Source organism: Channa argus, chromosome 20 (genome assembly GCF_033026475.1).
Source record: "Channa argus isolate prfri chromosome 20, Channa argus male v1.0, whole genome shotgun sequence".
NCBI lineage: Eukaryota > Metazoa > Chordata > Actinopteri > Anabantiformes > Channidae > Channa > Channa argus.
Window position 1 is genome coordinate 15,153,463 of NC_090216.1, and position 16,882 is coordinate 15,170,344.

At 41.5% G+C, this 16,882-nt stretch overlaps 2 protein-coding genes across 3 annotated transcripts; both read right to left on the reverse strand.

Annotated features, from left to right (window-relative positions):
• Window positions 1–70: 70 nt before the first annotated feature.
• gdf2 (growth differentiation factor 2) lies at window positions 71–5,812 on the reverse strand. Of its 2 annotated transcripts, XM_067487719.1 has the most exons (3): window positions 3,175–5,812; window positions 2,784–3,118; window positions 71–1,778 (listed from the first exon to the last, which is right to left on the reverse strand). In XM_067487719.1, the coding sequence occupies exons 1-3, from the start codon at window positions 3,270–3,272 to the stop codon at window positions 859–861; spliced, it is 1,353 nt and encodes a 450-aa protein (XP_067343820.1). In that variant the 5' UTR covers window positions 3,273–5,812; the 3' UTR covers window positions 71–858. The 2 variants fall into 2 exon arrangements, with proteins under 2 accessions (XP_067343820.1, XP_067343819.1); XM_067487718.1 differs by having other exon boundaries at window positions 2,784–3,276.
• Window positions 5,813–5,955: 143 nt separating this feature from the next.
• gdf10b (growth differentiation factor 10b) lies at window positions 5,956–10,415 on the reverse strand. The gene is made up of 3 exons (XM_067487717.1): window positions 9,931–10,415; window positions 7,786–8,693; window positions 5,956–7,194 (listed from the first exon to the last, which is right to left on the reverse strand). The coding sequence occupies exons 1-3, from the start codon at window positions 10,190–10,192 to the stop codon at window positions 7,003–7,005; spliced, it is 1,362 nt and encodes a 453-aa protein (XP_067343818.1). The 5' UTR covers window positions 10,193–10,415; the 3' UTR covers window positions 5,956–7,002.
• Window positions 10,416–16,882: the final 6,467 nt, after the last annotated feature.

A 16,882-nucleotide genomic window follows, 5' to 3' on the forward strand; every position in this document is an offset into this window, starting at 1 on the left:
ACTTTATTGTAGATAAGGCAACAACTTCTAGACTACTACAGTACTTAATACAATATATAATACTATAAACAAATCACATTAGTAATGTACACATTTACATTTGTCATCACATTTGAGTTGAGCAAAAAAACATATTTTAGCCCTTTATGCCACTGAACCTTTTTTTTTTTTTTTTTTTTACAAAATCCCATTAGCCATGGATTCACATAAACATAAAGGTCTTAGGTTTATACATATTTACTATATTTGCAAAATGTGATAATACTGTTTGAATAGATAGATAGAAGTTCAAGTGTTATGTACATGTAACCAGTATTAAATACACAATTTAAAGGCATCTGTTTTCTTTCGTTGTGTCTGCCGAGTTGTATTGATATAAAAAAATGCTAAACATTTTTTTTTTTAGAAAAGATAATACAGTACAATAGGTTCTTAATAAAATAAATTGCAGCATAGATGTGTACACGGAAAAACACACAACGAGGTATAACTGTGGATCTACTGTTACCACTACTCTACTGCCACTCTAAAGAATTTATACTGTGTCTGAGTTTCCGACGTATTTAAAGCACTAGCATAAACTATGAACGTTTAACTCGAATACACACTAAATACAGTGAGTTTCATTTTCCGCATCACCTGACCTGCATTTGATCTTTACTATAATCGATCACTATACTAGGATACTGTGATAAAGAAAGTCTTGCAGGTGTCCATGTTTCCATTTTGACGTGCTTTTGTCCTTACACTACATGCAGATGAATGGGGGGCGTCCTGCAATCATCAGGCTGATCTGAATAAAATGCAGCAGTGGATTCATCACCTCAATTCCACCAGAGCACAACTGACTGTCTCCGACTACCTGCAGCCGCACTCCGCCACCTTCATCTCTTCATATAGGTATCTTATGGTGATTCGCCCGTTCTCCTTATACATGACGGTGATGGGGTCCAGCTTGATGGGGACACAGCATGCCATGTTGGCCCTTTTGGGGTCCCTGATGTTGATCAGTGTCTGGATGAGGGCGTGTTTGGATGGGGTTGTTTCGTCCGTCAATGGGTGGTAACAAAAGCCTCGACATTCAAAGGCATCGTATTCGGGAGGCGCCACGATCCAGCTGTCCCAGCCGATGTCTTTAAAGTTGACTTTGAGTGAGGTCCGCCGGCAATATTCCCTCTCTGCCTTTCTTTTCTCTCTTCGTAGATGCTGAGCCTCCAGGATCTCATTTGAAAGCTGCTCGTCTCTGTGCCAGTCAACGCCGGAGTGTAAGATGCTATCCTCTTCATGAAAGATCATTTCTCTTAGTTCCTCCTTTGACTCCCATCTTCTGTTACCAAGGTCATCTGAGAAGACGATTAAAGCTGCTGAAGTGTTATCTCCAACAGACACGCTCAAATTTGAGCAGTCGGCTCCTTCCTTCCTGCTATCAGGAACTCCACAGTCCTTCTGATCCACAACTACATCAAAAACAGCGGCTCCATTGGTTGACTTGCTCCAGCTCTGAACAGCTGTGGTCACTTCAAATTTCTCCCACGTGCTCTGCGAGCCTGTCAGCTCTTTGCCAACCAACAGTTGGGTCATAGAATGTAAATCACTGAAATCCACCTCGTAGACTTTGACTGTGGTCTTGATACTGTGCGAAGTGACCCTTGACCTGGAATCCAGGAAGAAAAAGAGCTGTAGTTCAGCACTGGAAATCTTCTCATGGCTGGGGATGCTGATGTTGAAGTGCAGCCTGTACTTTGACTTTGTCCCATTTGTTTCAGAAAGAGTGATATCTGTTGAAAAGAAAGAGGTAAGACTATTTATCTGAAACAGTAGCTGTGATTTCCTCTATCTAGGAAGGCTTTACCCTGCATGGTCATTTGGTAAAAAAGTGTAGGCCCAGTTACTAAAAAGAAAACAGCTGTCGTTGGCTGTTCGTCCCGTCCTTAACATGCTACTACTGTATATTTGGACATCTTATTTATTTTATGTTGTGAATGATTCACAGAGTAACATGTGGAGTGCTGGGTCACACAACTCCCCACAACTGGACCCGTGAAACAGAAACAGCTAGTGACAATAATTGTATGATGGAGAACAAACACACCACTGAATGAATAAAGGTTTTTCAGAAGACTTGATACAACTATGCTAAGTCTTATGGCAATTTTCCACAATAAAGTCCCGCTGTCACTAAGCAATGCCAAAACTTGTGTCAAACACATAAAAAAACTGATGAAAAGCAGATCTTATAATATTCATAAAAAACGTTTAACGTCACATTTAGTACTACTGTATTTGCTGAAGTCTCATTTTGGTTTAGCACAGAGTAGAAAGAGTTGGGCATTTACTGTAATTCTTTGGAACCAACAATGACTAGTGAAAGAAATACATTGGGATGCTTTGCTACAAAAATAAAATATATATTTATCATAGCGATACAGGTTTTCATGGTGTCACAAACACAAAGGGGTTGAGAATAAAATGTTTTCTATATGGTAAAGAATTCTCAAATACATAACCTAAACAAGACAAAACCAAACTGAACAGACCAACTACTAAAGCATTTTCTGTAGCTGGAAAAGAGGGAAAGACTGCTACAATTTCAAACATACAGTAGATGATATTTACCAGCTACATAAATGTGTCACACTGAGAATTAGCAGATTGGAAGAAATGAGTATCCGATCTTTAAAACTGTGGAATGTGAAAGTGGGAAAGCTCACAGGTTAAACCACAGCAGCTAGATAGAAAAAGATCTTACTACTTTCTTGTCAAGTTAATCCCTGTTTGTGTACCTTGGACAGTGAAGCTTCGTATGACATCAGACTGAGGGATTGCCAAGTTGTCTGAGGCGTACTTGTTGTACAGCTCCATCATAAACTGAGGAGGGTAGATCTTTCTGTGCTCCTGAGGGACATCCGACAGGTTGAGTTTCCGCAAAAATCCCTCCTTCATTGTTCCCAGTAGGTTCTCTGTCCTTAGGTCTGTGTGTTCCTCCTCTAGAAGGTAGTCTGACAGCTCAGCTTGGAATCCCTCAGGGTCCTCACTTTGGATGTCATTGTTGAGAGGTTTACATGTGCAGGAGCCAATCGAAAGGACCAGACTCAAACACACTTGGAACACAAATGCTCTGGACATCCGCATTTTCAGACGAGATCTTTTCTAAGCCACCGAGCTGGCACAAACTTTACCTCCTTCGCAGCTTGAAAACAGACTTTGCGGTGACAAGGTTCAAAAATGGCGATCCCCCATGCAAGGACCACAGTCCTAATGTCCGCTCCCATGCTCCTATAGTAAACAGGGGGACTTGTGTCAACCAAAATAGTAGCTTGGCCATGCTTATCACTGTCAGTGATGCCTCCTTTTAAGCTGTGTTATCATTTGCGGGCTGGCTGCTAATGAATACTCTGTAAACACTTGACAGCGATAATGAGGAAGACACTGGAAACTGCGAGGTTACTGACAAGGAGACATTTCAACTAAATGACTTTTCCCAGATTGAGGGTGAAACTGTTGAGGCAAGCGTGGAAAAAAAAAAAAACTCTTCTTTAGAAAACAGAACAGGACATTGCATCGTTTACCAACGTCATATTGCTAAAGACTGTATTTGTCGATCAGGTTTTTTCTTTGATTCATTCACTTTACATTGGCGATCACACTCTTGTTTTATGTACTAAAATGTGATCAAGTCATCCATTTTGAATGAATGTCATCATTTAATCAGAGCAGAGGTTATTTCACACCACTGCCAAGTAGAAAGTAGAAAACCATGATGGTGACAGGCTTCACCACTGCAGCTCCACCGTGGATGATGGTAGAGTGGGAATCTACCCTCTTTTTCTGTAGTGGTTTGAACCCAAACCACAAGCCAATGTGTCTCGGGACGTTGGCCTGTGTCCGGCCTATCTTGGAAGGTCTGTCTTTCACCCATGCAGTCACTTTGTACTTAGTTCATGCTGGGTTTCATATAAATGCTTTCATTTTAGCCCCTTCATGTGTTTAAGAGCTCATTTCTGTTGGTCATGAAAGGCTATGACAAAATCTGCTGGCATCCATAAAGTAAATAATGTGGGCAAACACGATGAAAACAAACACTTTTCATTACTGGGTTGAGAAAAAATATCTTCTTAAACTTTAATTGAACAAAGTTGTTAAAACATTGTTGAAGTGGCCAAACTACCAGTGTGTTGTTGATATATTTCAAACGTTTTCTTCTCTCACTTCAGAAGTATCCAAGTGTGCCGCAAGATTTTCTTTCTTGTTAGTTTTGAAAGGCTTTTAAATACTAGTTAGGCCAATTTCTGACATTTGAACTCATTACTTAAGCACGTTAATATTCTTTTAAACAGCTATTTTCCAGCTACGTAGGGCAAAATGACAAACTGCAAACACATCTGTAGAGAATCATAGTCCAGGTTATTGTTGTCCCAAAGATGCTATTCAATGACAACTGGACTTGCTTGATGTTCTTATAGGCAAGAATGTGAACATTGCTTTTATCCCTAGCAGACTCTTTTGGTGGCCATGAACAAGCTTCTGGTCAAACTCTGTTTGGATATTTAACCACTTAACTTTTGGTTTGGCAGAATTGGTGGAGCTTGGTAAAATTTGTTGGTTTTGTGGCACAGACCAGACTTATAAGCACCGTCTAAATATTTTCAAATTGGTTGAGCTCAGGACTCCAGACACCTGGTTTATCCATTCCACAACCAGCTTTGCTTTGTGTTTGAAGTCATTGTCCTGTTGGAACACCCGCGCTTGTCCATATACTGTAGCTGACCCTTTAAAATTATGCCTAAAAATTTAGACGTAATTCAGGTCCACAGGCACAGTTTAACAAAGGCTCCAAGAGTCATTCCTAACTTGTATAAACCTCCTGGTTTTCTTCTCAGATCTGCTCTGAGCTCACTGGACTTTCCCATTGTACTGTGTGTTGGTCAGTCCGACCAAGCATGTTGGCACAGAGACGCCAACAGCTGTAATCACTCAAGTTAAGAGGCCCTAGGTTTAGCAAATGAAAGATCCATCAGAACTTTCAGCACCAATTAATTAATAATCTCAGTGTGTATGTATATTTTATCCTTGTGTGTTTAATTGAGCTGATTATTTACTAATCTTGTATGTTGTAGAATCATTCATCTTTAAATCATTTAAAGTCTAATATTGCCCATATCTAAAATGAGCTACCAGTTGCAAGTGAACAATACTATGTTGCTCTGCTTGTGTCTGCCAGTCCATAGGATGGACAACTTTCTGCCTCAGTGTGCTGGGTGAAATGTACCAGACTAAGTGTATGTTGACAGCAAATATAATGCGTCCAATTTCTTCAGCAATCAAGCATTTAGCCTGATCACCATAAAGCTCAAGTTTTTGGTCTCATCGCATCACAAAATAACTTTCTTTGAGTTGACTTCAACATCTCCCACATGTCTTCGGACAAACTCTAGGCACCGGCTAACACTGGCCCTTGTACCACGTACCCACAAAGCTTCAAGTGGTAAAGAACCAAGGAAAAAGCTTCTCCAAAAGTTTCTCCAATCTCAGCGCACCTCCAAACTTTTAACACTTTTAACTCCTTTGGAGGAGTCGTAGGTGTCTTGGTGGCCTTCATCCCCAGTCTCCTTCCTGTACAATCACTAATTGTTTTTAATTAAATGTAGATGTATACATTACATGCGACAACTTATTTTCATTACCTAATGACATTTTTTTATCCATCCCCCGGCTTGTGATTTTCAGTAACTAAATGTTGATGTTGAAGTTTGTAGACATCTGTTTTGATATGAATCTATTTTACACCAAATTATATTAACAATGATTTCATTTTGTACGGACCAATTGTAATGTTGGCTAAAACGTATGTGGCGTTGATTTACAGTTTTTTTCACAGTGTGTTAGTCAAATGTACACATCATATTTGGTTTATATACATTTATAAAACCCCAACAGTCAACAAGTATATTTGACTGTATGTACAATTCTGTTTATTTATATATCAAGCATACATTATATCTATGTCTCATTAGAACAAATGTCATACTAATATTTAATTACACTTATGCCATATGGATTATAGGAGTGGATACACAGATATCCCTTTTTAGTTACAATAGAAATCTACTGTCATTACAAAGTGTACATGTCTGTACTGTACATGTCATGTTTGGCTACGCAGTATTTATGTATTTAGGGGAAATACTGAATAGCAGCAGGAAGTACTTTAGTTTTCCAACATGTACAGCAGGTGGCAGCAGCAGCGCACCAATTGTTCCTCACTGTGTCAACGCTCCTTTCAAAAAAATGCACTCATTATATACAAGATATGAACAAATGATTATTGAAATAAAGACATTACCTCTCCTTGCTGATATGAAAACAAAGTTTCCCCCTCGCCTAAGTGCCACTTCATTTGCATTGATCAGTATTTACAGGACAAGAGGGGAGTTGAGTTGGTAGGATGTGAATGTGTTATGTGCCGTGAATGCTCCTGAGTCACTTAGCTAATGTGCAGACTCAGACAGAGAGAAAATGGAGTCAGTATGAGAACAGATGGACGTCTCCATGTGTGCATCTGTGCCGAAAAGGAACGATGGACAGAGGTGAAGAGGTGTCTACGGGGACGTTTGTGTGTTGCCAGTGTCCAAAAAGTCAACACTTAGAGACTTTAAGATAGCACATAAACGGACTGGTATGAGAGCACTTCTATACAATGATTTTAGATAAAGCCAGAAAAAACAATGAAGTTGGCCCAGGTGAGGAAAAATGTAAGAAATGGGTTTCAAACCAGGAGCAAAGCAGAGTAAGTGTTGAATCAAGACAGACACTACTTTCCAAGAAGTCAGAGGAGAGACACAAGACCTAGAGCAACTGCTGGTGCAGTTTACTTTGAGCTGTCCTTATCGTGTGTCAAGCACTTTTATGTGAAACAAGACCTCCTTCTATGTGCTGAGTCTACATTAACGTCCACTTCACCGTTTTTCATCTGCATTGGTTGCAGGTCTAGTGGCTCCAGCCCTATCGACAAGCACATGTATCCACGGACATGCCAGGGTAAACCTTTAACACCATATTCCTGTTTGGGTCGAGGAAAAGTACACTGAGAGGACTCATCTTGTCAGGAACACAACACGGTTCGGGAACGCCGGGGACAATTCCCACAGCTCTGACTATGCTCTGGATGGTGGCGTGATTAGAAGGTCGCACAACCTGAGGAAACACATGATGGCAAAGGGGATTATTGTTAAAACAGCTGAACACAAAACTGATGAGAACTGATAAAACAGGCAGAAATCTTTGCCTGAAAATAGCTCATAAATATTTGCATGAGGTGCATAAGTGAAACTGCTAAAAAACCTACAACTCAACTATAATTCAGCATTTTCTGTTGTGTCCTTTTAATGTTTCTAAGGTCCCCTGTGTCTACCGTTTACTTTACAAGTTTACATTAAATGTATGTCTTAGCTTTTTAGTTCTTAATGAATATGTAGTTGAAAATTTCAATCAAATCATATGGTTGTCCTGTCCACGTCAGTCACTGTGTGCATGAAACAAGATGGATGACAGTAACAACACTGTATATCTCTTTGTTTAAATTTGTAAAAACAGGGCTTTTCTATGAAATGAAAATACTGTATCTAGCTGCTTTTTTTTTTTTTTTGCAGTTATAGTAGATTTAATTCCTATTGGCAAATACTGCATATGTACAAATGCGTGCATGCAGTGAGGGCAGCAGTGGGAGTAATGAGCTGTGTTTTTTAATCTAAATTCGACCTTGATCCGGTAGTAAAAGTTTCTCACTTTAGGGATGGGGAATCCACATGTTCCGGCGCAGTAGTAGGCATCGAATGACTTTGGCGCTAAAACCCACTCACTCCAGCCGATATCAGCAAAGTCCACCCTGAGGTACCTCCTGGAACAAACCCTTGGCTCACTCCACTGTCTCCTCCTCGCCTTCTTCATCGTCCTCTCATCAAAACTCAGCACCTGGGGCTTACCCAGGCCCTCACTGCTCTCCTGGCCCTGCTTCCTTCCAGACTTGACCGCTGCCTTGGCTTTGGCTGGGAAATATGTGTTCTGCCACAGCTCATGAGTCTTCAAAGGGTTGAACTGGACCTCTGGGATGTCGTTGGTTTGGATCTGGAGTTGAAGCTCCCTCCGGATCCTGGGGGCTGAGGGAGAGGTGGATGCATCGTCCCCAACAGGGAAGGGTCCATACCGCTGAAGTGACACAGCCACACTGTTCGGCTCATCTATAGCTTGATCATAGGCATATACTAAAATATAGGGCAGGTTGGCCGGGGAGAGCTGCTCTTGTCCGTGAAGGCTCCTTTGCTGTATCCGAGCGGACTCAAACCCCATATCAAACTCCACCTTAACCACAAGCTCCTTGATATCCCTGGCGTGTTTTACTACTGCCGTTACATCCCTTGTTTGCCAAGAGCCTTTCTTGAAAGGAGCCAGAGTTATGTTTCCCAGCGGTGTTGCAAAAGCTGAGTTAGGAGACGATCCATGGAAGAGGAGCTGTGGGGAGGGAGGCTGGGAAGGCTGGAAGGTGCTGAATGGGTGGCGAGGCCTTCGGAAACGCCACAGTCGCTGGTGATGGCGAGGACGCTTGTAAAGGAAGTGAAAGGAGGCCAAGAGGATGACCTCTGAATTTTGGATAGAGGAGAAGTTGAACTGAAAAACTTCTTTGCCATGCAAAACCCCTGGTGAATTTGAAAATAAAATAAAAGAAGAGTGAGAAAGATGATGAGTAAAAGTCTCAGAAACTGAGAAAAGAAAACTTATTTTCCTCTTTTCTTCCATGCTTTTTTACAACCTTTCTAATTGGTTTTATGAACCTATTCACAAACAATGTACAGATGTTTTATTAAACAGATACTGAGGCCCAGAGGGAGAAGCTGTCTCTGAAATGAACAAAGAAGATGACTAAAGTGATCAAATTGCTGCCTTGAACCGTCATCCCCTCTCTTCTTTCCTCTCCTCTCTCATCTCACTCTGGCGGGTGTGTGACCGACATGAATAACAGCATCCTACACATCTCGCTGTGTTTCTCAACACATCACACACAAGAAGCAACGTGGAAAATATTAAGCGCTGCCACGATCAAGTGCTTGCCTCGTGCATGACCAAAAACCTCATTCTAGGTTGCTCTGTACTCTTGAAGTTGAACTTTGTCTCCCACACTTCCACCACAGCCTGAAAGACAAACACTGGATCAGTCCAGTAGGTCTATTGTAGACATATGGAAATGCTTATAGGAGAAAAAGCTCCTCTGAGGCTTTTTGCTGCGCAGCCAGTCTGAGTGCGATAATAGGCTCTTGTCTTACACGTAGGCTGTTACAGCTACTGGGGAACTATAGGTGTTTGACACTTTAAAAAAAAATCTCCCAGTTCAGTAAATCACAAGACTGATGGAGCATAGAGTTGACCATGTTTTAGCCCGAAGGGGTGTGAAGGCTGCAGTGTGATTGACAAAACACCTGTGCTTAGGATGTTTAGGACATCCCACTGATGAAATAATTAGGATCAGATCATCCTTTAGCCAGTAGTTGGTGCAAAGGATTGAAACTTTTTTCAAGTTTATTGCAAACTAACTTTTGTCTGCAGCTTGTAAACGTGCAAATCGTGCAACAAAAACAAATCCAATGAGAGAAGTGAAATGGGGTTTGGATGATAAACAAAGCACACAAATCTAGGACGTCAATCACGGACAGGTAAAATGAAAACGTAAAAGCTATTTATTATTTTTTTATTTATATGGTAGCATAAAAAAGGAAAGGCGTTTTCTGAATATAAAATGGTTTTAACTTCAGTTTTTAAGTTAAGTTTCTAAGTCAGAGAGTAGATATAACGTATAGACATGTAGACTCAGAACATACATTAGCCTACATATTTTTTTTCATTTTGTTCACGTTAAAATAAATTCATGTGGTCACTCACTCGGGACAGCTTTAAAACTTCTCACAGTGTTTCCGTCTCTCTGGCTGTGCGACTCTTTACTGTACTTCTCGTACACTTTGAACATGTTGATTGAGACCATATCCCGGTTTGCGCTTTCGTGCGTAAAGACGCGCCGCTCTTCAGCCGATGACACATCGGCATCTGGACGCACGGCTTCACCAAGTTCCTCCGACCTGAATTTGCCCCAGCTGCACTCCAGCATCAGTAACAAATGCAGAATGTATAAACTCAGGTTCGTCATGGCTGATCAAGAATACAGTCCAACTTAGAAGAAGCTTGAAGAAATATAAATTATTGTTTTTTAAAAAAAAATAATAAAGAACTGCTTCCTTGCAATTTTTCGTTTTTTTTTGGTTGATTGATGCCCACCCCGACTCCAAGCCGGTATCCAGTTAATCCGTGTCAGACCCTTACTCCACGGTTCACAGTCTACAGCTGTTTCTACAATGGGAGGAAACCGGGGAAAAGAAGTATACATGAAGCGCTGCAGCTGAATGACAGATGGTGACGCGTAAGAGCGCACAGCCAACGAGAGGCGTGCAGTCTTTTTGCTGTAGTATTGATCAGCAAAGTTAGGAACCGAAGAGACTCCTACAACAGTAAAACCCTTATAACAAACATGTCTAAATCCTCCCCAAATGAACAATTCAATGATATAAAACAACTTTGAAGCTAGTGATTACAACAGAAGATCAATGTGGCACTGTGCTGTTTGCTGCTTTCTAAATTACAAAATAAATCTAAAATTAACATCTAGCCAACACTCACTTAGCAAGCTCGTTAGCTCACTTGCCAGTTGGACAATATCTTCAAGGTGTTTATTCAAAAGACATATTTGCATAATCAACCCCTGTCTCATTATTGTCTACAAATCATCCATCTTTTGCATAGCAGTTTATTTAGTAGTAGATGTGGATGAGATTTACAAAATACCCTGCAGTGCATGTTGCAACACAGATAATAAGCCACATTAACACTTTTGTCTTTTTGGACTTTGCTTGAATAACAGTGCAGATTTGTTATGTTAAAGTTCAAGTAAGATATTTGCACAAATACTTCTCGATCTCACTGTTTTGTGATTTGAGTTGGCCCAACAATACCAACACTGCTACAGTCTGATCCAAATAATCAGAACTATAAAAATACCAAGCTCTTAGAGCAAACTAAGCAGCAGGAAAACAGCAGAACATCTAACATCTTCCTTTAGGGAAGTTTCATGGTTTCTGTGTTTCTGGAGCAACACAATGGTCTCCCTGTGAGAGAGACAAGGCAAGAGCGACCATGGGTCAGACAGCTTTTAAAATACCTCCAACTGGTCCAGGAGGGGATCACAACGGTCTCTTTGACACCACCATGTCCTACATGAGAGATAAAAGAGTCTGCTGAGACTTGGGTTCACCTTTAGAAAGACTGGTTCAACCAAAGAGCCAGATAGCATCAGTCTCCACCCTGGGCGTAATCAAATGCAGTTATCACTCAGCATGGGGTTGTCTAATTGGTTTTCAAGGAGTTGGAAAAACTAAAGTTGCTTTTGTGAGGTTTTCTTTGATGGGCTATTTTCTGTAAGATTTCAAAATGCATCGACATGGGATTGGCTACGTTCTTTAACTAAAATGAAATACCAGAGGTTTGACAGCTGGTTCCCATTGTTACAATACCCAAAATGTCTTCTGCAAAGGTTAAGGAAATTGGCTTGGGGCTAAAGTGCATGACTTTGATTCAATATTTGAAATTACAGTCCATTTCCAGCCCGCCACAAACAGCTTTATTTCCTTAAACATGGTTACATCGTTTTGCCGACATTAACCTAGTTTCAGCTGCCTTCATATGACCAAACGCAATGAGATCAGACCCGATCAGATAATACCTAAATAGGTAGCTGTTGATAGCACAGACGCATTAATACCTATTCTACATATTTCTTCTACTAACCAACTGCATTGTGCCACAGTGTCCTGCAGAACTATGTCAGCCAAAGGGTCCCACCTCCATGTTGGCTCATCTGGTTTAACCAGCTGTGGCCACGGAGCCAAAACTGCTTCAGCATGGTGATTAGCTGCCACTTCAAATGTAATTTAAACCATTAGGAGTATTTGTCCCACCCACACCAAACTTCATAGGACCCCTCACTTAACGGCTCTCCTGCGAAATACGCAGTTGAGCAAATATAAGACTGGAACTTAACAAAGACACACTGTAAGTCATAATTTGTTGAACTGAAAACTGTTGTATCCAATGACCATAAATCCTCCGTGATCATAAAGTCACCTCATTATTGTGGCTTGTGTGCCAGAGATCAAAGGAGAATATGTCCCGGCTGTGTCCCACACACGGCACCCTGGTTACCACTACAGCTGCTAAACAAAGTAGACAGTGTAGAGATCAAGTAAATGTAGAAAATAGTCATTATTAGGTGTTTAAGTAAAAATAAAATAAAATAAGTCAGAGGCTTTATGTTCCATGAGCAGATTAACTTTACAGCAAGTTTAAACTTTGCTCCTCTTTATAATGGTGCTGGAAGTTCGGTTTTTCTTTTGTTTGCTCATGAAAAGGTTCAACTTTTCTACATGAATACTTTTCTTTCTTGAATTAGATGAGAAGGTTAATACAATTCCTGCGTCGGCACATTAAAAAGGACGTTAAAGCCGACCTGTGTGTGTCCAGATAAAAATAAAAAATGAAACGCTTCTGCAATGCTCACAAATTAACGCACATCTTGCTGATTTATAGTTTGGTGAAAAGTCAACATTTGCTAATGTCAGTGAATGAATATACTGTATATACAGAGAGGGAATTACAAGATCTACATACAGTTTGCTAAAGAAATGCTGTCCATAAACTGCATAAAAATTAAAAAAATTCTCTACACGTGGGCCGTAGCTTTTTATGAGTGTTTTTAAAGGACTTGCGGAGGAATTTTATTTCAACACTCAAACAAGCAAAGATAGATTGACTGTGGCAGTGTGAGTGAGCACTTAGAAAGAGGCCAAAATTCATGTCCTCTTTTACGCATTGAGACTTATTTAAACATTTTCATCTTATATGACATCATGGATGAGTCACCTCTCCACCACCACCACCTCCTCCTCCTCCTCCTCCTCTTTCTTCTTCTCCTTTGCAGGGTGAAATGGAAGCGTAGCCCCCCAAAACTCATGTTCTCATTCACAGAATATTTGCCTGGGGTGCTCATCAGGACAGAGAGGAGGACAGATGAGCCCACCATGTTTCTTTTGGCCCGAGACCCCCATCCTTCATCCTCCCCCTGCTCCTCCTCCTCTTCCTCCTTTTGACTTGTTTTCATACTGCTGGCTGGAGCTGAATGACCATTCATGCTCGCTGCTGTTGGATATGGATGTTTGTGTTTGTGTGTGTGTGGGAGAGTCTGAAGGCCATGACATTCCCTCGTCTGATGTCTGCCAAGCCATCCGTGCACACACACATACACACTCGCACTCACCATGCCCCACTCTGGTCTGGATTCTGTGCCATACCTCCCTCATAGAGAGCTGCAGTCATGCCACTTCAGCTCGTATCAACGTCACTCAAACAAGAATGACAAGTCCACACAAACACGCACACACCCCTCTGGCTCCCTCCCTCTAGGATGTATCCGGTTGTCTCATGCATTAGTTTTGCGAGTAGCTGCGGCGGTGCCAGCAGAAAGAGCAGTGTCTGCTGGAGTCAAAGAGGAAATGTATGCATGAGAAATTTATGACTGCAAATCGCTGCAATTTGCCAGAATTTTGTGGTAAAAAAAAAAAAAAGCAGGCGTGGGGAGAATTAAACCACCATCTTTTAATTCACGCAGCACCTGTGCAGTGTGTTGACAGAAGAGTCATCGGTTTAGTGGTTGTCACAGACAGACAGGAGGAGAGACAGTGTGTGTATATGTAGTATGATGACTGGGTGCCAGTGAAATAGATTGTAGTGCACTTTGTCTGTTTTTTTTCTCAGTGTGTCTGCACTTCTGCAACTGTATTTATCACACTGAAGCACACACAGCCTCAAAATGTCAACTGCTGTTGTGTTGTGGCCAACACCATATATATAAAATATATTAACCAAAAAATATCTCTATATATAAAAACATATTGTAAAAGAAATAGTGGCAAAGTACTCAATTTGGAAATAAGTACAGGCATCAACCATAACTGTTATGTTTTTACACACAATCCAACTGTCGACACAGCTTATGCTGCCAGACCTTGAACACAGCCACTGAATATTGTTTAAATTCCCAGTAAGCCCTCGCAGGCTCCCTGAACTGTGGTTGCTTCTTGTTCGGTCTCCCTGCCGTCTGTGCCCCCCGATAGATGTCAGCTTGACCCTGTGCCACGAGGCTGTCAGAGCCACACATGAGGACCTGCTCATTTATCATCCTGCTTGCAGACAGTGGGGCTGGTGACTAACCGAGGTAATGAGCTGCTCTCGGCTGCACGAGGGCTTCCCTCCTGAGATCCAACTAGTATGCGCAGAATCCAAAACCACAAGAACCCCAACTAACTCCACACAGTGCCACCCCCATGCGGCTCCACGAAGACAAGGCCAGCAATCAGCGTGATGGATTTCAGCCCTGACACACTTTTCCTCAAGTGGCCCAATTAGGAAAATACTTTTGTGGGCTGTTTTTTCTTCCTTTAACAAAGCTAAGTTCTAATTGTGACTTACTGTCGGATTCAGTGGTTGATGTACTGATCATGCACCAGAAGATGGAGAGGAAATTCTACTATTGCGAGGTATAAGGAGCTGGGGAAAGTAAAAAAAAAAATGGATCTTAGAGTTTAAGTTGTAGGTGCTGAACTCCAAAACCAAGCACACACAGCCTTGAAAAAGGCTTGAAAACTTGCCGGCAGGCCAACGCACCATTTGAAAATATACGTATGCAGTTCCATCCAACAGCAGATTTTCACAGAGGGACTCATTTCTCACTAATCATACGAAAACATGTTATAGGAAGCTTTCTAGCTGAGGTCCAAACCTTACAAATCCTCTGTAAACCAAGTGTCAATCTGTTACTGTGACGGATGAGCCTGAATGTCTCCCATGAGAAAAGCTCTTTAGTAAATGGCGATCACTCTCCTCGAGTGCAATTTTCTCTAAGGGAGTTGTTCTGGCAATTCCTCCTCGGAGGCCTCTGTCTGAGAACAATCCTCGATGATGTGTTTGTCAGTTATTTGAAAAATTGACAACAGTCTCAAATGGCACCTATTATTCACATATCGTGCTTCTGCAACAGCTGTATTTTAAAAGCCAGACATGATTGCATATGTTTCTTTGCCAGTAGGAACGATTCGCAGCACCCGGCGCTCAAGTTGATTTCACACTCCAGGAGCAGGCCTACACTTGCACTTGGCTTCACCTGGTTTTCTTTCTCTTAGTTAACTACATCCAGACTACGCTGGACCGAAGAAGGCTAAAGCTAATGATCAGAAAAAGCAAGTCACTGTAAAGTAAAATTGCTCTTAATTGGAATATGAAGTTAAATCGGAAATCGAATGTATTTTCATGGGACACATGTTTCGTTTATATGAGTTGATAGAATGTACTTTGTATTAAATCAGAATTTATAAAGCACAAAAGCCTAATTATGTAACTTTTATTTGAAACCATTCAAATGTATTTTTGACCTCGCACTAATTTCATTCTGTTAATTTCCTGTCCAACTACTGTTAGGTCTTCTCTGTAAGTTATTTGCATATTATATTGTTTGCAACAGCTTTTCGCTCATGTTATGTGGCTGTTTGCCGCATCTAAATATAACCTGACACCCAAACATCCTCAAAAAATGCTTCAATGAAATAAAGCATGAAGCAGGAGCCTGCAGCTGATTAATCTAGTTTAGTATAGAGACTGAAACAGCAGTGACTTTCCGAAATATGAGTTTGGTTGCATCAGAAGTATAGAATGACCAACATGTTAATTTTGGGATGTCTCGTGGCTATAGTGACCCAGTCTGATAATATTTAGATGCATAAGCAATTGTAAGGATGAGGTCAGGGTGTGTGGTTGGGTCAACAGAACAGCAGACAGCAGACTCCCTCCTGGCCACATGTCCAACTGTCCCCAGGCAAGACACTGAACCCCCAACCGCTCGACCCCAGCTGTGCAGTGCATGTCTGAGCACCGGTCCCAACCCTGGTAAAAATGGCTGAGGATTGCGTGAGGAATGGCATCCAGTGGTGCCGACCTGATCCACTGTGGATACCCCGACTCGTGCTTAGACCCAACCCAACTAAACTGCCATGTTTCCACAGCCATGATCAAGTGCTTTAGTTGGATGTTGAAAACATCCTCACTTTTTTCTCTCTGATACCTGGACATTTTAAATATGGGACGTCCCCATCATACACCAACCGTGCCACTGAAACCACCCTGAGTGTTTCTAGAGCAGCTGTTCTGGCCGTGACCGGCCTCCTTTGGATTTTTAGCTGTTTAGTGTAATTCACCAAATGATGAGCTGCAAAACAACATTATCGCAGTGACATTTTCTTATTTCATAGAAAAACAGAAGAATGATGGTCCAGAGCCTGTTTGGAGAAATTGTGCTAAAAGAGTTCGGACACGTTGGTTTGGCTCTCTTCTGTGAAAGTGCCTTCTCTTTACAGTGAAGGCCCCCTGTTGTTTATGGCTGCGATGACCTGAGGAAGGAAAAATCTGCCATCGAGTGCAGCGCTCTGTCCTCGCTACTATACATCACTTCAAGGGATACGCTAGAGGACAGCCATTTTGCCATCATCCCTCACTCAGTAAGGCCATTACTCTCCACATTAATGGACCAAATAGGCCGACGACTGGCACCAAGCACTCTCCATCGTTCTCAACCCGCCCCCCTCCCTCCTTTTATTGCTCTGTCTTTGTATATTCTCTCTTTTCCTTCTCTCCCTTTCCCATTTAGTGTACTTCTCCCATTGTGTCCACAGTTTTCTCTGCC